This window comes from Rousettus aegyptiacus, unplaced genomic scaffold, assembly GCF_014176215.1.
Source record: "Rousettus aegyptiacus isolate mRouAeg1 unplaced genomic scaffold, mRouAeg1.p scaffold_m13_p_1, whole genome shotgun sequence".
Classification (NCBI taxonomy): Eukaryota; Metazoa; Chordata; class Mammalia; order Chiroptera; family Pteropodidae; genus Rousettus; species Rousettus aegyptiacus.
The window spans coordinates 96,663,149-96,688,247 of NW_023416284.1; the positions used below are offsets into that span (position 1 = coordinate 96,663,149).

Here is a 25,099-nt window from a genome sequence, read left to right on the forward strand (position 1 = left end):
TGAGTTTTACATCCATGGACTTCTCCTTGAGCTTTTCTTTTCAACTTAGTGGAGGATTGAGTATATCAAACCTTTATAATAGTAACTTTGGTCTAGAGAGTAATCCTTTGAACAGGAGTAAAGCAGACTCAAGGAACCGGCTCAAGGTTTGAAGACACATCCCAGAGAAGCACCAGCTACTCTGTTCTTTTGCCTCTGCCTGAAGCTGCATCCTCAGTGCCAGAGAAATTTAGAAAGCCAGGAAGAAGGTGAAACAGAGTTGTTCCTAATGCTTGAAGAACTGCAGTGGGCTCCCTCTGTAAGAGCTCTTCTTGTTCCTTACCTCTTCTCTGTTTCCATAACTCTCAGCTTAGACTATTGTATTTCCTAAGCCATTTACTCAAGTCTCCAGGAGCCTCATCTCCAACATACACTAAAGATTTCTTCCAGAAAATCCTCCCCGGAGCACAACTATCACCATGGTCCCCCCTACTTTAGTGATTTCCTTGCAACCAAATGAAAATTCCCTGGCTTGGCATTCAAGGGTTTTCATAATGTGGCCCTACTTAATCAATAAAAAAATGTAAAAATTTAAAACAATATGAAACATAGAATGTTAAAAGGGGAAGTTTCCTTCTGTTTTCTACCCTCTCTCTCTCTCTGAAGCAACCATCTTAATAATTTCCCACTCATTTTTGCAGCTTTATTTCTTCTGACTTCCTGTATATCTCCAAGGCTCCAGCTAACCGAATATCCCTGCCAACTCTACATATTTTTCCTTACTTTCCTGTTACCACACCATTGCTCGTAATATTCTTTAAACCTGGAATGTTTAGAATGTTCTTCCCTCAATCTTAGAATTTCCAAATTCTGCCAATCCTTTGAGACCTAGCTTCCATGTCACTTGCTCTTGCAATGTTCTTCCCGATCTACTTATTAAAATTCTTCTGTTATGCTTTGAATTCTCATAGCATTTCTTATAGCTCCTGCTTATGGTACTTGTTATTTTATTTTATGCTCTTTGGGTAAGCCAGCCTGCTCTACTTAAATGTAAGCTCCCAGATCCAGACACTATTTTTCAGTTCAGCTCCGTATCTGTTATGACTTGTATCCTTGGACCTTCCATGGACATAGTGGACATTTAACAAATTCTCTTGAAGTGAGTAAGAGAAAAGAGCCCAGAACTATGGCTTTGGTTTCAAATTTACCTTTTAAAATTCTAATGACACTACCTGTGATGACTGTGTTGCCTCTTCGGTTGCTCACGGGCGTGATTACACCAGCGGGAAGGTGGCTCAATACCTAAGATGGCCGACAGCTCACGACTGGGGTTGCAGCAGAGACTTCCCAGGAGGCAAGATCAGCCAAACGGAAAAGTCCCCGCCCTGTGATCCCACCGACATCCTGGGCCAAAACCTTTAAAAACCGCGCCTATACCCCAGACACGTGCGACTTCTCTGGCCCCTTCCCTGGGGACCAGTGTACCTTGCCCGCAGACCCTAATAAAGCCTGTTTTATACTTCGCTTTGGCTCAATCTCACCCTCATTTTCGTCTCCTCCAGCTGATCATTCCCTTAGCATCTCAAACAGTTAGAGGATGTGGTGAGTCATCAGGGGCTTTCAAAATACTTACCGGTTTTGTGTGGCTGTTTAGAACTTAGAGGCAGAGAACTGAAACAGAAAACAAAATGAAACGAAAAAAACACCAAACAAAACCCCCAAACAAAAGAACAACAACAATAACAAACTAAAACAGAGAAAAACAACCCCAAAACTAAAATAACAAGCAAACTATAAAATCCCTGCTGTTGTAAAGAGAACAATATGACTTTTTTTAACCGTGGAGCTAAATAATTCCTTCCATTTCATTATTTCAATAAAAGCAAAACCAAAAGAACAACAAAAGCCCCAAGGTCTCTAAACTTCCTTTGCTTTGGCAGGCTGCTTGCACCCTGAGTCTGCAGGACTCTCTAACAAACTATGAGTTCAGTTTCATTTTCTTTTAACATGAGAAATTTGAAAGGAGTCATTTTTAGCATAAAGTAGGGGTAAATGGAAGAAAGGGGAGGGCCATCAAAAAGGTGAGACAGTTTCACACCAGTCTCAGAATGGAAGACAGTCAAATTTACTTGCTTTCTGCATTACCAACCCGCCCCCCCCCCCCCCAACCAGGGATGATTAACAGGAATTGACAACACCTACCTAAGGCAGAAGAAATACTTACAAAACAACATGCTTATTAATTTTCTGTATTTGGTTTAGAGTACACAAGCTTCTTGTATATAAAATAATGTAATAATAAAAGCCTAATCAGCTGCTAGGATCTTAAACATTGTAACAAACTATCCCATTACCTGTTGCTTTGCAGCATTGATTCATCTCCAGCAATTTTCATCCTGTCTGTAGTTTTGCCAAAAAATAAAATCAATCCCCCATCAATCCCTCCTCCAAATGCTTAGATTATTATCATCCATTTGTGAGCCTGCTCCTATTTAAAGTTATTGCTAGAACTATATCCAATGACAGTTAAAACAACTTAAAAGAACCCTTTCAACTGTAAGGCTTTTCTCCAAAACTCTTTTACCTCATTTGTACTTGGACTTTACAAACAATTTCCATTATTTTTTCAGTGATTTTTCTATTCAAGTAAACTTAATTCATTCTCCAAACAAAACTATAGTCCGCCTGAATAGCAGTATCAAGGGAGGAAAAGAGTTACTTCAAGTTGACTATAATTATGAGTTAGGAAAGAGAGATTATGAGATGCTGTGGGGAAGAAGAATTATGAGAAGACAGATGGTGCGGGCAAGAGAAAATGGAAATTGAAAAGGTCTGCCACATAGCAAGGGGCTGGCCAGTGATATCCAAGGCCATTTCTCCACAGAAACATGGTGGGTGTCTTTGGAGAAGGCCAGTAAACGAAGTTTCTTCCACTATGAGCCTGGTTTCTAACATGGGCACTAATTGTGACTTTTCATCAGCAGAGATACAAATGTTCTGTTCTCTACAGCCAATGATGCCAGTTGTAGGGCCAAGAGAGCTGTTCCTACCTTCATGAAGAGCCTTCCCAGCCACCCAGAGACCAAGTGGCCGATCTTTGTCCTTTAGTAACCAAACCCCGTTCACTCTACCTTCTAAATGCTTCTGATCCCCCCACCTCTCTCTGATCATCCTCATCCTCTGGCCTGGACTACTACACTATAAGACCTCCTAACTGTTCATGCCAACTTTGTGTTCTTTGTCAGTCTGTCCTGAACATGTTACTCAACCTGTCTTTCTGGTCTCTCACTCCCCAAATTCCAACCATTCCAGATTTTTCACCTCCTAAAATGCATCTTTCCACCACAAAGGCCCTGAAAGCTACTCAAGTGATTCCTTCTGTTTGCAATATTCCTCCTAGCCACACTTTCACCATTAGGCCCCTTTTGGGAACTTTCACACCTAAACTTGAGGTAAGTATCCCTGGTATGTGCTCCCTCAGTAATACAATGGTGTATTTTGTAATGAATCATTCAAGGCTCTCTTCTCTGTCAGTCTGTAAGTGCTCTGAGGTCAGAGATTGTGTTTGTCCATGTACATCCTCATTTGTAATATGGGATGAAACAAGATCTTATAGGATAAAGATTATATGAGTCAGTTCAAACAGAGAACTTTGAACTCTGACATGCATAAGGACTACGTAAGCTTTAGCTATAATAATAATTAGATGGTACTGAGAATAAAACTGTACTAAATAAATATATGTTGATTGAATAAAGAAATGAATAAATTGATGGATGAACTGATGAATTCACGAATCCGGAGGGCCTCTTTTTTCCCCCAACTAGTTGTTACCCATGATAGAGTATGAGAATGCTGTACAGAAAACGATCAGAGAGAGGAATTGCTTTTCCATGCCTACAGCCACCACGATAACTGGTGAAAAATAGCACTTTTGGTTTCCTGTTGATTTTGAATTTACCTTACCACATTACTAAAAAAATATTCAAAGCAAAAAAAGATTTGGAATGAAGAGATAAAGGGGGTCAAATATATAGTAATGGAAGGAAATTAGACTTTAGGTAGGGAGCATGCAATAGAGTACACAGATGTTGAATTATAATCTTGCACACCTGAAAATGATATAATGTTATGAACCAATGTTATCCCAATAAATGTAATTAAAAAAAAAGAGATAAAGGGATATAATATCTTGAAATATACTTCCAAACTTCTCAATTTTGTCCTTATTAACTAAAAATAAAAAGTGTTTTCTTAATGAATACCACACTCTAATTATTCCCAAGCTAAATCCTTTAGAAAACCATGTCAGGTCACCCATCCCAACAAATGTTTATACAGAAAATTTCAACTTGTATTGCTAAAAAGAAAAGCTTTCTACTCCTTTGTTTTTAGTACATTCCACACTCCAGATCCCTCGATGTCTTCAAGAGAAAGAAATCAGGTACATTACCGTGCATCGTGTTCTGCTGGTCTAATAGAAAGAGAAAAGTGCACAAACCAAGTTGGGCTTCTAGTGTGGTTCTGTAGTTGCGGTACTGATGCACTTATCAAAAGCTACAAATGGGGAAGGAGTCCTTGAGTTGGCACAACTCTGCAAAATTATCTGACACAATTTTGTTCATTTATTGTCCTTTAAAGCAGACCGTGATAGTAATTTTAAGTTATTTTACTGCAGATAGCACACTCGAATTTAGAAATAAGCACTGTGTCGTCACATCAGTGACATAACATCCGTCCTTATTCTTCTCCTCTTATATCAGGGGAAAGTTTTTGTTTCTGTCTCTAAAGTCAGTTTTTCCACTGTCGCCCTGGACCCATCATCTATTTCTGCTTCTGATCTCTGTGACAATTTAGACTTTGTTTTTTTCTGTCCAGTCGCCACTTTTAGAAACAGATTTGGTAGCTATAAAAATTCTAACAAATAAATTGATAGAGACTTCATACTTGCATATTTAAAACTAATGGATATTATACCGAATTCCATTATGAGGAATGAAGAGTACTGGAAGTATTTTTTTTTGAGGATGGATGAACATTATTCTTTTTGTTCTTGTTATTGTTGCTATAGCAGCAGTGGCTGTGGCTACAACTACAAAACCTCAAGAAATATTAGTAATAATAAAAATGATAAGAATTACAATGATGATGAATAAAATGATAAAATTATGATTGTTTACTTTTTTGCTTTTTATATAGATATATAATTTATGGTAGTCAATGGTTTCTATTTAAAATTATGTAATTTATATTTACAAATAAATATCACAAACCTGTTTTTCTGTGGAGCGAACTGGATCTGTACCCAACAGTGCTGGAGTCATGGACTTGTGTGGGAGCTGAGGATGGCAAAGTCTTCGGACCTTCTGGGTTCCCGGGTGGGAAGGGTGAGCTCTGTGAGTGTCTGAATTCATTTCTATCCATGCTAGATAAGTGAAGAGCATCCTGAGCTTTCTTCTTTTCCTTCTTTAACATATTGACCAGAATATCTGAGACCTGACTTAAGGATTTAGTGACTCATGCTAGATTATAATGATTAGAACATGAATGTTTCAAATGAGATTAATATTCTCTATAATATTTACTATTTGTCACATGGTAAAGACTAAAGGAAGTCTTCAATTTCCTGAAGTCACAGATAGAGTTATGGACAGTTTAGGTCTTTCGATAAGGAAAAAACAGTAAATTCAAAGTTCTTTAAAATGTCCGGATTTTAACCAATTAAGCCTAAATTGTTTTTAAGTATTATAAAAAGTAAAATGAACACTGAGTAGTAGGCAATGAGTAAATAAGATTTTAATCCAGGAAGCTGCTCAGGAGGACTGGAGGAAGAGAAGGCCAGAACCTCCCAGCTGGCACAAGGACCAGACCAATCCTGGTGGCTGAAGCAACCCCTAGGGTCTGGCACATGCTTAGTTAAAGTGCACTGAAGTGGGGATTTAAGGTCACTTTTTAAAAAGTATCTAATTTTTGGTCTAAATGAAACTGAAAGGAGGTAAATTATTAAGATAGATTTATCATTTTAAAATGCACCTTTTGCAGGCCATTTAGATATACTGGGAGCAATAATGATAAGTGATAAAATCATTCCATTCTACTGTATTTCACCATTTTTTTCTGGTTCAGAATGCCTAGAACTCTGCGGGACTTTTGCCATCACCAAAAGGAAAGACTATAAGCCTTCCTGAGAATGTCGGAGCTCTAACTGCATGTGCAGTAAGATAAATTCAAGACCTTCACCATCCCTAGAGATGGCTTTATTAACATAGGAGTTTGAAGAAATCTGATGGTGCAAAAAAGAAAACCGAAACCCAGAAAGGAGGGGAGGCATCCGGTTACACTTATTCTTGGGCAAGTAACATGGAAGTCGTTTGACCTCCATCTTCTTCAGCTTTGACTCCAAGTTTTTTATTTCTGGAAGGATAAACAGTTTTTCTCTCAGAATTTCAATGTGGCTTCTGTTCTTTCTCTCAAAGAAACTTGTACGCACCAGAGCTGTTCAAAACTTCTGTAGTGCCTGTGCGCCAGCCTGACAGAGAACAAGGCTCTGCCCAGATCTTCTACTTCTCTTTGTACACACCTGATTTCAATAGTATCGTATACTTTAATTGGTTCACGTACATTCCTTCATTTACCCATTCAACGATATTTATTGGAGCTTGTACTATGTGCCAAGCACCATTTCAGGCACAGGCAAAGAACAATAAAAAGGCAGACTGTCATGAAGCAGATGTCCTACTGAGAAAAAGACAGACCTCTCTCTTCTCTCTGTCTCTCTCTGTCTGTCTCTCTCTCCCTCTCTCTGTCTCTGTCTCTGTCTCTCCTCTCTCTCCTCTTTCTCCCTCTCTCTCTCTCTCTCTCTCTCTCTCTCTCTCTCTCTCTCACACACACACACACACACACACAGACACACACACACACACCTTATTTAAAAAAAATCAAGACTGATCGGGCTGTTGCTCTGCAATGGATGCTACCCTTTATAAGAGCAACAATCAGGCTGAGATCTGAATGACAGGAACCAGACAGAGGAATTGTAGCTAAGCAGAAGAAATGACTGGTGCTAAAACTCTAAGGAGAAATGGGCGTGGGCATGGCAGTGGTTCCCAAACGGAGGCTATTTTACCACCTGGGGGACATTTGGCCATATCTGGAGACATTTTTGGTTTTCATACTGGAGTTGGGCATAGGTGCAGTTATGGAAATCTAGTGGGTAGAAGCCAGAGATGCTGTTCAATATCCTACAATATATAGGACAGCCCACACAACTAATAATTATATAGCCCCAAATGTCAGTAGTGCCGAGGTTGAAAAACTGTGTGTTAGAAAAACAACAAAAAGCTCACTGTAACCAAAGCCTAACACACAGGGGACAGAGGCTTAAGAGATGAGTTCAGAGGGTTAGGCAGGGGCATGATTACACAAGGCCTCATGACATGGAGTGAGGAGTCTGAAATTCATTCTAGGTATAATGGGAAGCTCCTGTAAGATCTTAACCAGGGAAAAAACTTGTTCTGATTTACATTTCATAAAGATCACAATACAAATTTATCTTGTTTGCTGCCTTCTTTCTTCTCATCTTTTCACTGTCTTCTTCCCCTTTCTATCTATTTAACTTGGGCCTTCCTTTGTGTCAAGTGCTGTGTGGGGTACCAAATAACATCTTGTTATATGTTTTCTGAAGAAGTGTCAAAACTTTATTCGAATTGATAGCATCACTGAAACGACATCATTTTCACTCTCTTTCCAAGAAGAACATTCAACATTGTTCACTGTCATTTTGGTTACATTACTGTTTTTTGTTGAACTCAAGTATTATCTCCTGCTTTCTCTGTAAGCCATATCTTTTTTATTCCTCCTGTCAAGTCTTGGCCTTCTTGGTTTTATAAAAAAAGATATAAAACATTCTTGAACCGACTGTGAAAACTATGAAATTTCAGGAACCTTTCTTGGTTATTAGCCTTGATAAGTGTAAACTCTGTGAGGAGTAAATCTTAGCTGCCATTTTCCCTCCTTCTGAGCTTACCTATTGTCTACAGTCATACCTTCCATTATATAATACTTTAAAGGGCTGAAGGCTTTGCTCAGCGTGGTGAGGTTGGCGGGGGAGGTCTTATGCGTCTCCTCCTGAAGATGAGAAAACAGCTTCGTTGAATAGTCAATCCAGAGGTGTTCTTTTCACCATCCCTCTGACACACCATCGTTTTGAATATGAGTCTCAGAAGAAGAGGATCTCGCTTGAGTTGCTCAGTCAGGAACGACTCCAGCGTAGGCCCACGTGAACAGCGGTACCCAGATTTGCCAGTGAAGAGGGGAGATGATGTGTATCTCTCTCACTCTCTTTTTAAAATAAACACATATGAACAAACCTAGACTATTCTCTCTCTGTCATATCTCATTTTATCCCTCTTATATTCACAGACATTCATAAGCCCAGAGGGGATTAAGAAGTTGGTAGGAGCATGTAGGGGAGAAGGCCCTAAACTAGGATCAAGGCCAGGAAAAGAAGCAGAGCTCAGACTGGGGCCGGGGCCAGGGCTGAGGTCTAGGCGGGGACCATTGCAGAGATGGACAGGGTAAGAGGAAAAGAAATGCAAGGGTGACAACATGTGTGGGCAGCACTCATAGGCAAGGGCTTGAGTGGGAGCATAATTCACAGTTGAACCTACTGTTACTGGTCTGATAATAAAGCAGCTAAAACTCATTTGAATCAGACATACAGGGTCTGCTAATACTCAACTAAAATTAGAGACAGAAGTTAATCAGGCAGTGTGCCTACCTCGTATTTGGTTTGTTTTTACCTCTTTATCACTGGATTTCCTTCATATAGGTTATTTTTATCCACTTTGCATAATAGCTAAAGCTAAAATGCCTCTTAGTAATTTTTCAAAAAGGAACAAAAATTATCTGTTCATAAAGAACTGAGCAAAATAATTTATTATGCATGACCTTAAACAAAGTCTGCAAATATAATGAAAATGTCAAATCTTTTACAAGAAGCTTGAGAGATAAAATAAGAAACAATATTGGAGGAATGCTGGGGAGACCTGAGGTCTAACGCACCCAGCAGGGACTCTTTAGAAGTCACCACCTAGCTTGTCACTGGAGGCAACTCCCATGGGTTGCTACCACGCTCAGCTCCCAAAATACACTGCCTCCTAGAGCCTGTGAGAATTCTATCTTGAATGCTCATCCACGCTCACTTCCAAATTTGGGAACATTTGTAAGTGGAACCCAAAGCAGTCGACCTGGCTTTTAAATAAAAAGTTACATTTAAATCAATCTCTGCTCTTCATAAGCTAAATACCATTTGCCATTTTTCAGCCATCGTTTGAGTTTCACCCACACACCAGCCACAAATTCTGGGCCACGGTGAGGCTGTGGTCAGCCTGGTGTCCGGTCATCTAGCTAAAGATAACCAGTTAACTGACTGCCTCAGGACTAAAACAGAAAGAGCACCGCAAAGTAGTTGAAAAATATTTTTTTAAATGTAATGATAAGAGATGGTATAAAAAAAGCCCATGTTTTCCAATAAACTGAACATTTCCCTGCAATAGTAACTATATTTGGCTAAAAAGAAAGTAACATTTTTTTTATTTTCTATCAACTCTGTTTTTCATTGGTTGCTCCATTTTGTTTGCTGAAGAGACATTTTATTTCTAAATGGAAAGAAACTATGTGAACTGAAAGCAGGGTTGGGAGGTAGGTGGTGTGGCTATGGGGGAGACATCTAAGTTCCCCCACTCCCCTGGTCAAACCAGCAGAGGGACAGTTTCTTATCGCTTCAGAAAGGATACTGATTTCATTATCTCTCTGCTGTAGAATATCTCGTAGCTTTTTATATTCTTCCTCTTTTAATGGTTCTTGGCAGATTTGATCTTTGATTTCGGAGGACACTGTGTTCTTTTCATGGATCTCCTTGTCATGCAATAGTTTCTGTAAGATGAAATGAGAGCTTAGTGTCCATACCTCTATTCTAAATTTCTTTGACTCTGTGCCTTTAAAAATTCCTTGCACGAATCAGACGTGAGTGTTCTTTCCTGCTTCCTTGTCTTTTCAATGCAGTTGCTTTTGCTTGGTATGGCTTCCCTCTCTACCTGTCCTCTCTTCTTCCTCCTTCCTCATTCCCCTCTTCGCTATCTGACCTCTTCTTCCCTAAACTGGGAAATTCCTGCTCGAACATCATTTCCTCTTGAACTTCTTTCCCTGTCTCCATAGACTCATACCATTTTTAAAAACAGCACTTACCATGTATTGTAATTATTCTTTACACATTTGTCTTCTCCATGATTTACTTATCCAACTTTGCCTTCCCTATGCCTGGCACATAGAAGACTCACGACAAATGTTTATTATCTTAAAGAAGTATGCCAAATTATAAATGAGGTAGAAGCAAAGGTTAATGATACTCTTACTGCGTCATCATAAAAGGTAAAACCTAAGGCAGACAAAAACTGAGGATTTATATGGATAAAATAAAACTACTGGAAAAATATGAAAGGCCCAATTCTCTTGATATAGCTTGAAAATAGATGGTTTTTGAACATGGAACTATTCTGTGTAGAAGGTAGAGATTTCTGGCGAAAGAATTAGAAGTCTATGGTGATCTTATTTAGTGGCAAGTAAGATACAAACTCGAAAGAAATTCAGTGATAATCAGTCTTGGTTCCAAGATCATACTGTTCCAGACATGTGAAGCTGAATCCTGACCTTGCAAGAGCTGGTCAACTAGGAAAGCTTTATTGCAGTTTGAATATGACAGATGAAAGGTTCTATTGGAGGAAATGCTTAAATTTACCTTTAAATGCTGGAAACAGTGATGAATTTTACGCATATCAGCTCCAACCTCTAGTCTACTCTCTGGATCCTGGTCTTCCAAAAAGGATGTAATTAGTTTTTCCAGCCTAAAAATACACAAAGTACGAGAAGCAACTATGAGCTAGAAACTTTAGAAATTCTACTAGCATTACTTGGTTAGTTAATATTTGAAGTATAGGATATTGTTCCCAATTCTTTATGGAAATACAGTAATCTAGTTTGACTCTAAAAATTAAAGGTAAAGAAACACATTGACAATGTGAAACCTGAAATGATGCAATTACTTGTAATTAATTTTCAAAGAATTTTCATGCAGCTTTCAATATAAGAATCATTTGATTTCTACAAAACATGCATTTTAGCCAAGCTGAATTTCTATGCCCCTGTGCCTACCTGCAACACTACTAGAGAAAGTAATGAAAACATTTATTAGTTTCATTAAAAATTCATGATACTCACCCTCAGCAATGACCTCAGTGATACCCCACGACCTCTTGACTCATTCCTGGTTGACTTATATTCTTCACAATGGCTATTCCAAATCTTCCCATAGCCCCCAAGCCTATCACTACTCTTTCACTCTGCCAAGAACACTGCTTCTCACTAGACTGACACAGTCACAGCTGTTAGAAGTGAGCTCCTTTGGTTTCCTTTTCCTTCATCTCAGAGTGTCTCTGCCTCACCACTCAGGCCTTCTTCCTTCTTTTATATATTTTGAATGTTATCCTTCCTCCTTCTCATGTCCAACTTCTCCCCCTGAACTCTCATCAGACTTCTACCAGGGTTGCCTAATCAATACCATCTTTATCACCTCTCCATACTGACTCTTTCCCCTTTGCTTACAATGATTTTCATGTTTTTCCTATTCTAAAACAAAACAAAATAGTAAATAAAACATCTCCCTTTGGAGCTACCATTCAACCACTTCTTTCTGAAGTCTTACTTTGGTTTGTAGCGTTATGCTTAACACAGTCCACACTGCATTCTAGAGTCTGTACCACCTTAGCACCCCCATTGGTGTGTAAGCCTCATGAGACAGTTCTTGGCTTTTAATCATCTTTGTGTTCCCTCTCCCCCACCCTGTTTGTAGAGCAGTGCACACATTAAGTTCTCAGCACAAATACATTATTAGTAAATGGATTCATTTCTATGGAAATTACTCCCCTCTATGTTGAGATGGAACTCTTCACAAGTCAGGTATTAGGATGGCAATCAGTATCAAAGATGTGAAGTATCATAACAGAACAGCAGCATAACTTTCTCACATTATAATGAAAATATTTGCATGGATTTAGCATCTTTTTAAACTGTATACATTTCCCTTCCACTGTTGCTATGAGCCCACTCAAACAAGATGTAATGATATGCATCATATAGCAGCTTTAGATTTTATTTTTATCTCTTCCTAATATCTGTGACATGTAACAGCTGATGTTTACAAGTGTGAGACCATTTATATTGTAATTTTAAGGAGTTTTTTCAGGTGAAGAGATACTTATCATTTTCATTATTTGGTAATTGACAATGTGCTTCTTTGTAGAGAATATAGCTTCAAACCACCAGACACATAGAGATTCATTTCTGATAGAGATTTTTATATGTTTTATATAAAATATTATAAAATATGTGTTTATGAACAAAATTCTCCCAAATTCCAAACAATATAGATATGAATAAATTAAAAAGTAAACATTGATCTTTTCCCCTCCCCCCTATTCTCATCTTCTTTATTCATTCTTGATACATTGGGGAGTCCATTGTTAATAGTTGAAATATGTTCTACCTCTCAATGAAGCAAATACCTATATCTATATGTTTGTTTGTAGATTTTGTTTGTTTTTATAAAAATGATATCACTCTATAGATAGTGTCTGCATCATTATTTACCTAAATAACATATCACAATCTTCCATGTTGATACACATATAGTAGAGCTATTTCATTTTTAATGGCTGCATAATATTCCACAGTATAGGTATATTGATCCTCTGTGATGGATATTGAGGTGGCATATTCATAGTTGCTACTTCTGTAACCCATGAGGAGGCCTGGATCTACAATTCCCACTTAATGAAGTTTCAAAACATAGTAATGTTTATCTACTTCTATTTCCCTTGAATATTTGGCAGAAATTTTGGAACTTTGAAAATCACCATTAGTTCTTGGATATATCCATTTTCTAGAGTAAAAGCATTTTGTGGTATCCAGTGTCCATAAAATTTCCAACAGACAATATTAGGCTATAAGTTATGGTCAAGCAATCGATTCTTTCTTCCTGTTTTTTCTTTAGAAAATAATCTCTTCTGTCAGTTGTATTGTAAAGTACATATTCTAGGAAACATTTCATGAAGGAAGGTAGAAGCAGAGACATAGTTCACAAGAAAGCATTGTGATATACATGCTTGATGATTGGATGAGTGGCCACTGGCCGATTACTCATTCTCACTGGGATTCAGTCATTCCATCCAGACTCTTGTCCCACATGGTAACAGTATAGGGTATAAGAAGGAGCAGGGACGTGATCCAAAGAAAGTTTTAAAAGCTTCTTTCAGTTGAAAGAACTGGATTGATTTTATTCTTCCTGGGACTCAATTAGTCTGTTGTAAAACTAAGAATGAAAATCAGGCCTTTTGATCTGCAATTTTTTTTCTCAGTGTTTAAGACCACAGAGTCTCTTTAGATAAGAAAAATGCCTAGTCTTTTCCTTCATACAGTTGATGTATCATTGAATTTATTTTCTTATCAACAAAAGACATAGATTAATAATTAAAATGCAGAAAAATGCCTAATTCGGATGTTTCCGATTGACCCAGAATCCCTGCATTTTCCTATCTCCAAAAATAGTTCCCAAGTTCATACCTAGTCACTGTTCCCACTGAGGGGTCTCCCAGCTGCCAGAACCCCGCTGGAGAGTGAAGAACTGTTTGCAGAAAAGGTTCTCTAAGGAGGTCAAGGGAATAGGATAAAGTCTGTTCTTTAGGAAAAGCCCAAGTAAACAAGAAACTTTACTTTATCTCTACTTTCACCTAGAAAAAAGAAGGAAGAGAAAAGAACCCTAGGGAAGAAGTGAAAATAAATGTGTACCATTTAGTTCTAGTTCATATGAAAAGGAAAAGTCACAGATAATCTATGTGTGCCTGAATACATAACCTGGCTGATGGCAGATGACTGCTAATGAGACACCTCTGACAGCCTGTAGCAACTCTACTGTATTACAAATTTTGATACCTAGCTACATAGTAAGAATTGACCATATTTCCTAATATGTGCTTCACCCCCTTGAGAGCACTGTGCTCCTTTCTTTCTGCTCCCAATATTTCTTGCCCAAAAGTGAAGTTTTGTTTGCAGCCATATTTTTGTGGAAATTTACATTTAATAGTGTGAATAAAAAGGAAAAGTAAGTTAATTATCATTAACAATAGTTAATATTACTTGAGCAAGCACTAAATTATAGACACCATTCTGGGCCTTTGAATACATCATTTCCTTAATCCTCACAATAACCAGATGAGATAAGTATTATTATTATCCTCATATTATAGATGAGGAAGCTGAAGCACAGAGAGGTTCAATATCTTTCCCAAGGTCACACAGCTAGCAAAAGGCAGAGCTGAATTTAAACTCAGGTAGGCTGGCTTCAGATGCCAAGTTTTTAAGCACTATATTTACCATACTATAGCAAAGTTACTAAATATTTTTAAATACCATATTAGGCAATGTATTTATAAACTTTTTTATTCACACTTTACTAAAATAACTCTGACTAGTGTTCTGCACTATTATTTTTCTAAACAATTTATCACATATAATCTTCCATGTCAGTATATATATAGTAGAGTGATTTCATATTTAATGGCCACAAAATATTCCACAGTATGGGTGTATTGATACCATACCTACTAGAATTTTTTGAGGAGGTAAATAGGTGACTAGACAAGCAGGAAATAACTGAGTAGCAGCTGCTTGGATCTTAACAAGAGCACTGTCCAGCATGATTTATAACAGCAAAAGGAATTAGAAAAGATTCAGAATGCTCCACACTATGAAATTAGTTAAAAGATGGCATAGCTATATACAAATTTAAGCAACTATTTAAAATTATGGTGAAGAAAAGAAAGATACGTTTATCGACATTAATAAATACTTATACTATATTATGATAGGTTAACAATGAATCTCTTTACGGGAGTTATGCAAGTACCCTATAACTAACCCAAAAAGACAGAAGAGAAGAGAAAAAAAGGAAGGAAGGAAGGAAGGAAAGAAGGAAGGAAAGAAGGAAGGAAGGCAGGTGGGCAGTAATCCTGAGACTTTTGCCCAGTTGCCTTTGGCTCAAGAACATTTATTATCTCCCTGTGAAAAGAGAGACTAGTGATCCAAGCTAAACTCGCTCTTCTGTAATATTTTTATAATTATGTTGCATTTAACTGTTTATTAAATTAAGTTCATTTTTTATATACTCTGTGACTATGTTTTCATTATTCCAAGTAATCTTTGTAAGAAAAATTTTATGAACATGTTCCCATCAGCGTTAGCTTTTAAAAATGCACTAGAAGCCATATCTCTATGGAACTGATTGTGGGAGAGTTAAACAAAAGAGAAATGGCATCAGAAAGAAGAGCATACCTAAACTGGGGGATGGAAACTCTGACTGGTTCTAAAGCACTGGGGTAACTATGGGAGGTGTGCCCCAGGGAGTGGGAGGGGAGCATGCCTTTGAAATTGGGGGACAAAATAACAGAGGTGTCCCACGGCATAGTATTCCTCCAGGGAATTTACTAAAAACAAGGCTAGAGAGGGAAAAGTAATGGAACCTTGTCCTCTAATACGAAGCTGGAATGCGTGAGGTGAATAAAAAAATATCCCAGTTGCTGGAGTGGGGCTGTTTTGTGGTAGAATCCTGGAAACACCTGATATCTTTGAACTGATGGCCCTAAGTTCATCTGGCTTCTCACTGGCTGTGGTAGAGGAGTAGGCATCTCATTTCAAAGAAATCTTAAGGAGTTCTGGCATCATCTATCTTCCAAAGTATCAAAATCTGCCTGACCGCTACCAATCATTTTTGCCACTAAAGATGGCACCATAAAGGATGGGTTATCGCGGGGGTTAAGCAGTGGGGGTACTGACAAACTGCAGTTCCATATTAACAGGAGCAAAGATCTCAGAAAGAGCTGGACAATAGTGATAAAGATGTATGAGAAAACTTGATAACTCAATGGCTAGGAATATGATAATTAAATAGGAAGAATGGGAGAATAGTTACACAATTAAAACAACTGATCGGCGTAGATAAGAAATGTGGATGAACAATTAGGTTGAATGATCTCAGCTATTAACAAATTTAACACCCAGTATGAGTCACACCTTCTCATTTATAAAACGTGCTCTAAACTCTTTAAGCTCTATGAAATAAGATAATGCAAGGAACAAAGGGAGGGTATCTACTGCCTAGCCCAGTAATGCTTTGCTATTCAAAGTATGAAAAGAATGCTAACCTCATAGGCATCACCTGCAAGGCTCTTAAAAATGTAGAATCCCAGGCCTCATTCCAGACCTGCTTAATCTGCATTTAAATGACATTCCCAGGTTATCTGTGTGTACGCTAATGTTTAACAAGCATTATAAGGCAGCCTGTTGTTGAATGTTGAATCAAGAATATATACACATCTTTTCAGTCTTGGAAACGAAACAATTAAATAACTTGAGATGTAAAATGAAAGAGTAACTAACATCCTTTGATGGTCAACTATGTCCTGGCCTCTGTGCTGGTGACTTTACATATGTTTTCTTATCCAAGTGGAAAAAGAATTGAAGAGGAAATCATAGTCAGGCCCCCTTTATAATTGCCTTCTCCCAATTATTCTATCATGACTTTTGTTGAACATCCATTACACATTAGGTGCTCTCACATGTGTTTTGTTAGTCAGTCATCTGTACCATAAATCTATAAATTATTTTCCCTCTTTTATAGATGAGGACTGGAAAGCTCAGAGAAGTTAACTTGCACATTGTTACAAAGTTAAGGAATGGAAACACTTGGATTTAAAAACAGGTCTTTTGAATCAGGAATCCCAAGTCTTTCACACATGTCACAAAGCTTCTCAATCAATTCAGAAATATGTCTTTTACTTTGCTATAATCCCTGGCATACTAAGTTTGTAGTTTTAATTCAGAACTATCCTGCAGACTCAAAAAACAAACAAACAAACAAACAAACAAACAAAAACAAAGATACAAACAATAAGGTCAATGAGACCTTCAAATAAACTTCGTGTTTGGCATCTCAAAAGAATTTTTAACAGGATGCAATGATGGGGGTTCTTGAGATACTATGGTGGGGGGTGGTGCAAAAAAGGGTCTTATTTTGACTTCTTTTATGGGGTATGACACTTTAAAACATACAGTGTTGAGATAGCATGTAATTTACAAAAGGAGAGTTCAGATAAGAACAATAAATTCACAATTTATGATTAACTACAATTCACAGGACATGAAAAGCTGAAGATTGAGATCGTGCCAACAGGACTATGACCAAAGGAAACTACACAAATATTTTCAGGGTCATGAGTTTCATGTTAGTATTTCGTTAGATTCTGCTGAAAGAACTATTCCCAATTGGCTTAAAGGTAGTTACTTCAAGATTTTTATTTTAGAATTCTCTGGCCTATGACAAGAATTATACACATGATATACTCCCCTAGCTCTAACCAGAAAGCGAAAGACATGGCCCCTCATGTGCTAGGAATTGAGTTCAAAGTAAGCCACTCTGTTGGAATCAGCTCTTTTTAAGATCAGTAGGAGGCCAGAAAGTTCATGGTTTTGGTGATGCAGAGGTAATTCCTATGCAATTTCCTCTCAAGATTTATCTTAGTAAAGCATATTTCCTTTACCTACACAAAAGCACAATTATATGGCACCTCAAACGCAGAGTTGCACAACTGCTTGGTATTTTTAGTGTTTTGAAATTGCAAGTGTGAAAAACCCAAATCAAAATCCAAACTGGTTTGCCTCTTTAATGGTGAAGATATTGCCTATATAGGGAAATGCATTTGTTGCCATACATTGATTTATGAAATCTTTAAAATTATTTTGAAATAATTTTTAAGTAAACTAAAAAGACTTTAAAATTACTAAAGTTATATTTGAAAAAGCTCTTTTATAATGCAATGATGTAGGCTTTTGAAAAGTAATAAAAACTAATTCTGATTTTTTTCAATCCAGATATTCATACATCCAATTTCCTTAAAGGCATATATATTTTCATATGACTAAACACTTTAACTTTAGTAGGCATAGAAAGTCTCAGTGGTTAAGAACAAATGTAAATAAGAGAAGACGATAACAAGTTAATCCTTAGATATTAATAACTCCCTCTTTAAATTCTACATGTATCTTTTGAGCTCCTTATTTGTTGCTGTAGGCAAACACTATGTTATTTGTGTTTAATGTAAACATGAATACTCATCTATAAAAAACTATAATAAATAAGAAATTGGCTTACAGGAAGGAAAATGGTGGTATTGTAGGATGAGGGCAGTGAAGCTAGTTGGTGAATAGGAAAACAGAAAAGACAAGTCACTTTGAGGAAGGCAGTAATGACAGTCAACAGAAACAAAGTAGAAAAGGTTTCCTGGCATTCTGGCAGAGACTGAAAGAACTATAAGGGCCGTTAAACTCAGTTAAACCTTATAGAAGAGTGCGGTAGAGAGACAGATACTTGGAGAAAGGACTGGGAAAAAAGAATGGAATTAGAGAAACTACCAAGTATTTGGTATGGAGAAACTACCAAGAGAGCTCCTCTGAGGAGAACATGGGGGTCAGTGAGCAGATTAAGTCCGGGGAGCAGATGAAAGATGAGAGGTGAGGAGGAAGAGGAAGGCAGGGATACAAGGATAGAGCAATGGGGACAGGAGAGGATGGGGTGGAGAGTAAGGAAGGGAAAGGAGAGAAATACAGACCACAGATGGATAAAATCAAAGTGTACCTACAGTACAAAAATTAGCTGGGAAATTTGGAGAAATAGAACAAGTCAGAAATGGACTGGGCTCTACGATAGGTATATATCTCCATGGTTAGAGTTTTCCAACTATAGACTTTTCTTCATTAATTTGAAGGCATAGTGAAAGTTTTATTCATTCTTTGCTCTAACTCTCTGAACTCTTTATCTGTAATTCTGTCTTGTATGAAATTATCTTTGTAGACATTAAAGTTTAGAGGCAAACATTTCTCAGCTGGTCCCTTTAGCAAAAGTTCTAAATAACAGCCTTGGTTTACATACAAAAATGCAGAACATATATATTTTTTTAATTAGGCAGAAAACTTGTAAAATTTTAAAAGACAGATTTTAAAAGATTTTATTATGTAAAAATACAAAGCAAATCATTGTGGATATGTTCCCATTTGATAATAAATAATTCACTTTATTCTATCATGTGGAAAATGGTATATAGCCATTTGAAACATGTTTTCATACAATATTAAACCTAAAGTAAATTTATATAAATCAAATCATACTTTATTATTGAGCTGTGCATTAAATTTAAGATGGGTGTACAAGGTAAAGACAGAGACCTTGAGATTCAATACAATCACAATAATATTAAAACCTTAATAAATTAAATGTTTAAAAAATGACCACGAAATTGTTAAAACAATGATGAGCGATCTATATAAAGAGAAGTACAAAATTAGATCAGGAACAAAGAGGACAAAATCACATTGAGTCTTATTATGCTTCTGAGTGGAAAGGTGCCGTCTCTCCCTAAATTTATCAAAAAAAGTTAAAGTAAATCTAATAAAAGTCCTAAAGCATTTTTAAATTTATTTTTTCATGATGACATGGGTTAATGAAATTCAATAAGTTTCAGCTATACACTTTAACAATAAGGCACATATATATTTACACTACGTGTTCACCTCCCATAGTTTGATTTCTTTCCATCACTACATATTTGACCCCTTTTACCCCATCTACCTCCCCTCACCCCCCACCTCCTACCCTCCGGTAATCACTGGTCTATAGTCCACGTCCATGAGTCTCTGACGATGCTTTTTTTCCAGAAAAAAAAATACATATATACACATGACCCACAAAATTTCATATACATTTTTTGGGTGAAGGTTCCACAGATCCCCCCAAACCTATGTATGGATCCCATAAAACCTCTTTTTGGAGAAGTACATATATATTGATATGAGACGTAAAAATGGATGAAAAAATACGGATTAAAAATAGTAAATAAAGTATGAATTCATTTTTATTAAAATACATATTTATATGTATTCATTGACTGGGAAAAAAGAATGGAATTAGAGAAACTACCAAGTATTTGGTATGGAGAAACTACCATACCAAATTTATTATTTCCATAAGTGCACATTTCACACTGCAGGTTTTCTTCACGTGGCATTAACCATATAAGACTGTAATTAGAACAAACATTTGTTTCAGGAAGTCTTTAAAAATATCCAGCTCCATGTATATGCAAACTTTTCCTGTGAAAATGTTATTAGGGAAAGCAAGAAAGAAATACAAACATTCCTGGTTGTGAATAAAGGATCTTATTCTTTCTTTTAAAATAAGTCCCTGGAGCTCACAAAACTCAAAAAGCAATAACAAAAAGCAAAAAAATCATCAGCATTGAGAAAGCATTAAATAATTGGAAGAATGAAACAGTCTGTTCATGCTTTCACATTCAAGACTTTCTAATTTAGAATCAAGTACTTGGACTTCTGATGAAAGAGCTGTAGAGGCCAAAAGATTCCAATGTGGCAACTGTAGTTCAATAAATGGAATTGCCATTCATACGTCATTCTTTTAAAATTTGATTTCGACATTCATTCTTTTGGCCTATTGGAACCCAAAGCACTTAAACTTTAGGAGAGTAATCATTCACGTACAAAGAGAGCCCTGAGATAGAGATAGGTCTCTTTAATCAATTTAGATAACTGACTTAAGAATGCGAATGCTTCCATAAACGGTAATTAACACAAGCCGTAGACCACACTTTTAGTTTTGGTTTAAAATCTCCAAAATGTAGTGTCAGGAACCAAAAACATTTTGTATCGTAGTGAATTATATCTCATGAATGAGTTCGGCGATTTGATTTCTTATAAAATAAGAGAGACAGCATTAGTCAATAATGGCCTTTGGGACACTGCCTGATTACTTGGGCCTCTCCTCTTCGGATGGTGTGAATTAACTGTTTAGTAAATGTTGACCATGGTATAAGATGCTTCTCAATTTTCTACCCGTTGAGGCATTTTAGAAAAGAACTACATTTGGGGCTTAAATTTGTCACTGCATAAAGAGAGATTCTTAGAAGACGGAGAATACAATTCAAGAATGTGCTAACTCCTCCATTTCACATTTATTCAGAGAGCATTTACTGACTGCCTACCATGAACCAGGTGTTGGAGACATAAAGATGAGTAAGACACATCCAAGTCTATTCACCTTAACTTCCCTTGGATCTTGATCTTTAAAAATCTTTGTTGTTGTGTTCATGGTACTTTAAAAAGGTATAAATACAAATATCGATTAGTTGTTTGTAAGGCAAAATTATTCATGTAAATTATGCAAATAAAAAGAAAAACTCCGATCATACAAAACAGATAGTGTTACAAATAGTGCATTGAACACTTTTACACTAAAAAGATATTCACTGATTATATGAAATTCAAATTCAGCTAGATGTCCCACATATTTATTTGCTAAACCTGGCCACCCTAAGCTGAAAGCCAGAAAGACTGCAGGCTTTATAGCTTTGAGCTGGTCTGTGGGTACATGCCGTTAGGGTGTGTAGATCCAGACCTGCGGGAGGAGGGCAGGAGGGCCCCTACAGCTGCGGGTGGTTAATAACCCCGTCAGTGGTAATAAGATCAGGCAAGGCCCAATGCCACTGTTGTTTCCTGAGGATAAAAATGTACTGCAGGTATTGCCCACAGCATTCAACTGTTTCCTCAGGAATAATACACAACATTTTCAACTGATTTTAAAGCTACAAATTCAGAAAGCCGTAAGACTGTTTGGAGCCCTTAAGGGGCCAGAATGTGTGAAGGCTGATATTCTCCAGAACAAATCAAACTCGATAGAGATCTTTCGTAAGTCACATCTCTTCTCTGGATCTGTTTACAAATCTATAAAATAAGGAAAACAGCCACGGCTTTGCTTATATTGATCCTTCCTCTATCTAAAATATTCTTCCAGTCTGACTTTGCTTTTCTCAATCTAGTCTTAATTCATGGGTTTGCTAAAAGTTGCCCCTGATCTTCCTACTCAAAAGCAATTTCTGCCCTCCAATTACCCTAGGACTTCTCTCGTTCAGGAACCGCTTTGCACCTTATATTATAAACACTTGTGCACTTGTCTCCCTTACAAGATTGAAGCTTTCTAAAGCCAGGATCTGTCACTAATTCATCTTTGTAATCCCCAACCTGCCATCCTAGTATCAAGTAGCTCATTTTGTTTAATGTCCCCACTGTGGGCTGAGGACACAGACTTTACGTGCCTCTGAGGAAGGCAGCCTTTTTAGGGGTACTTTGCAGAAGTCACTGCCTGAGCATTTTCTGATTCGAGTCGGAGCCTCTATAATTTCCTGCTTTTGCTGAGATCTGAGCATTAGCAAACAGGAATAAAAATAGTTAAAGCAACTAAAATACTATTGCCTACACTCCAGAGGTTGTGTAATTGCAGCAGGAAGTCTCTGCCTTTTAAAAGGCTGATTTGAGACACTTATGGACCGAGCAGATAAGTTGCCTTTACAACGAAAATATGAATCTGCATTCAAACCAGAAAGCATAGCCAGTGTGGGCGGAGGGGGGCAGCTCACCTGAGTAAGGACGCGAGGCAGAACTAGAACCATGAAAGACAAAAAATACCTAAGCCTAAATCAGAAGAAATCCTAGGAGAGGATCCACAGCTTAAACTAGACTTAATTAATAACTTATTACAAGCCTATGTAATATTTGCAAGAAGAGTTATGAAAGAGAGTTTAAGTCATAAAGTGCTTTTATGTTTTTCAGAACAGTGAGAATGCTAGAACATAAATATCAAACTCCAACCATTTAGAAACAAATACTGTACAACCTTTGTTTTCCTAACTTAGTGAGGAAACATAATGCTCTGGAGGTTCAAAGCCCAGTTCAACTGAGAAAGAAGGTTCTGCTCAGCACCCGGAGAGGTACTTGAGGAAGACAGGGCAGGACAGGGTCACCCAAAGAGTCCCCAAAGAGTAAATAATGTCCTGTGTTTATAAGGTCAGCATGAGGTGAGCCCAGGCTTTCTCCCATAGTTATAGGACATATTCAATGGAAGCCTCATGAAAATGTGTTTCCATGAAATCAGTGATACTGACTGAAACAAACAAAAAATCCCATACATTTCCGCTCTTCCAGTTTGGCTGATAACAATGAAGAATGAAGGAATGAACTTTGGAAAAGTCAGTCATTTGACCCAAATGGTAGCTACTAAGAATAATTAGGACCTGTCCCCATGTTTCTTAGTAACTACCTCATAGGTTAGTGGCCCCATGATTACTTGAACAGTGAGGAATTTCATTACTGGCATGAACTCTTGAGTTTTATCAGCTGTGGTTACTTCTACGTAAACTGTCTCATATGAAAACAAGCGCTGGTTAATATACTTCGAGTACACCAAAAAAGAGCCAACGGCAGTGGGCGGATATTTACTTTAAGTCCCTGTTCTCTGTCTTAGTTAGGCAGATAATCTTAGGATGGAAAGGGGGATACATTCCCCCACCCTCCCCGGGAGAAACATACAAGTCTTTTCCTTATCTTTTATCAGGCATTCCAGATTAAACCATTTCTGTTTGGCATAGCCAGAGTGAATGAACAGTGAAGAAAATCCAGAATTCCACATAGCCATCAGTTTCTGATAATGAACAATATAGAAAAATCAAGCCAATTCTAGAATACTGTTTGCATTATGCCCTGCATACTCTTTAGAAGCAAGATTCAGTTTTAAGCCATCGCTGTAAACCTCACATCTTTGTTGTTCTGGAGACAGATCAAACAAGATTCAAATTCTGACTCTACATCTCTTCTTGCTAGCTGAATGTTATTTGCCCCATGAAGTTATATGTGGTATTTTTATTAGACTATATATATGCAATGTCTATTGGCAAATGCTCAATAAATGACATTTATTTTTTATTGTAATTATTACTATATGTACACTGAGTGATTTGACTATAACATCAAAAATGTGTTGTTAACATATTGTAGCTTTAACATAGTTTTAAATACCTTTATTTTTTTCTGATCATAAAGTGAAGTCAGGTACAATGCAAAAAGTTTAGAAAGCACAGAACAAAAAACTTACTCCAATCCTGAAACTCAAAGGTAACACTGTGAAGCATATATGCATATATGTGTATGTACGCATACATATGAACACATTTTTCATCACAAAAATAACAAAATACATAGTTTGGAAGTGTTCCCAAGTATGTGTGTATGTGTTTGTGTGTGTGTGTGTGTGTGTGTGTATACACACATACATATATATATGACATTTGCTACATTATATTCCATTGAATGAATGTACCATAACCCAATTCTCTATTATAAATGGTGTTGTGATAAGTACCTTCATACATATATCTTTGTACAAGTGTCCATAAGGACAAATTCCTAGAAATTAAATTTTTGATCCAAAAATAATATAGCCATTTAAAAAAATTGTACAAATGCTTTTCAAAGCTGTCCATCAAGGGAAAACAAGCTAAAAATTATACGCGAAACTTGCCCAGGTCTCAAGACAAGGGTTCCCTGCCCTGCTACTCACTCCCTGGCCCTGTTTACCTGCACTGTAGGAGCTCACCAACATAAAGTATCATCATCATCTTTTTCTTTCTTACCAAGATTGGAAAAAAATTACATCTCATTTTAATTTGCATTTCTTTGATAATCTGCAACTTTCATTTTTTGATGGTTCCTTTCCTCCTTCAAACTTACAGGAAAAGTCATGCCTATCAGGCAGGGGACATAAGAAAAAGGGAGATGCAGAAGAGGAAATATGTGGTTGCAAATTTAAATTAGGGGTTTCAGATTAAATAGAAAAGTAAATATTCAGTACTATGCTCTGCCTAGCACGTGCTAGTTGACTGATCTGGAAAACACTGGGATGAGGAAAGCAGTTGAAAAGCACTACTAGTAGGAGATGGCTTATGGACAAGAAGGAGGAATCTCATTTCTCCAGTCAACCGAAGAAATTATACAACAGGCAGTAGCTACCTTGACATTAATGGTGACAAATTTTTGAGGCCGTGGCAAAAGGGTT

At 37.2% G+C, this 25,099-nt stretch overlaps 1 protein-coding gene across 7 annotated transcripts in view; it reads right to left on the bottom strand.

Moving 5' to 3' along the window:
- KIF6 (kinesin family member 6) overlaps positions 1 to 25,099 on the bottom strand; it is a 353,330-nt gene that overhangs the window by 184,844 nt on the left and 143,387 nt on the right. For 4 of the 7 annotated variants that reach the window (XM_036217598.1, XM_036217600.1, XM_016154315.2 and 1 more), the window contains 3 exons: positions 10,778 to 10,883; positions 9,777 to 9,915; positions 5,253 to 5,468 (listed from right to left, as the gene is read on the bottom strand). In XM_036217598.1, coding sequence (XP_036073491.1) covers positions 5,253 to 5,468; positions 9,777 to 9,915; positions 10,778 to 10,883 — 461 coding nt within the window. Of the gene's footprint in view, positions 1 to 1,211; positions 5,163 to 5,252; positions 5,469 to 9,776; positions 9,916 to 10,777; positions 10,884 to 25,099 lie in introns of those variants that run through there. The other 3 variants (XM_036217609.1, XM_036217603.1, XM_036217605.1) reach the window with 3 other exon arrangements.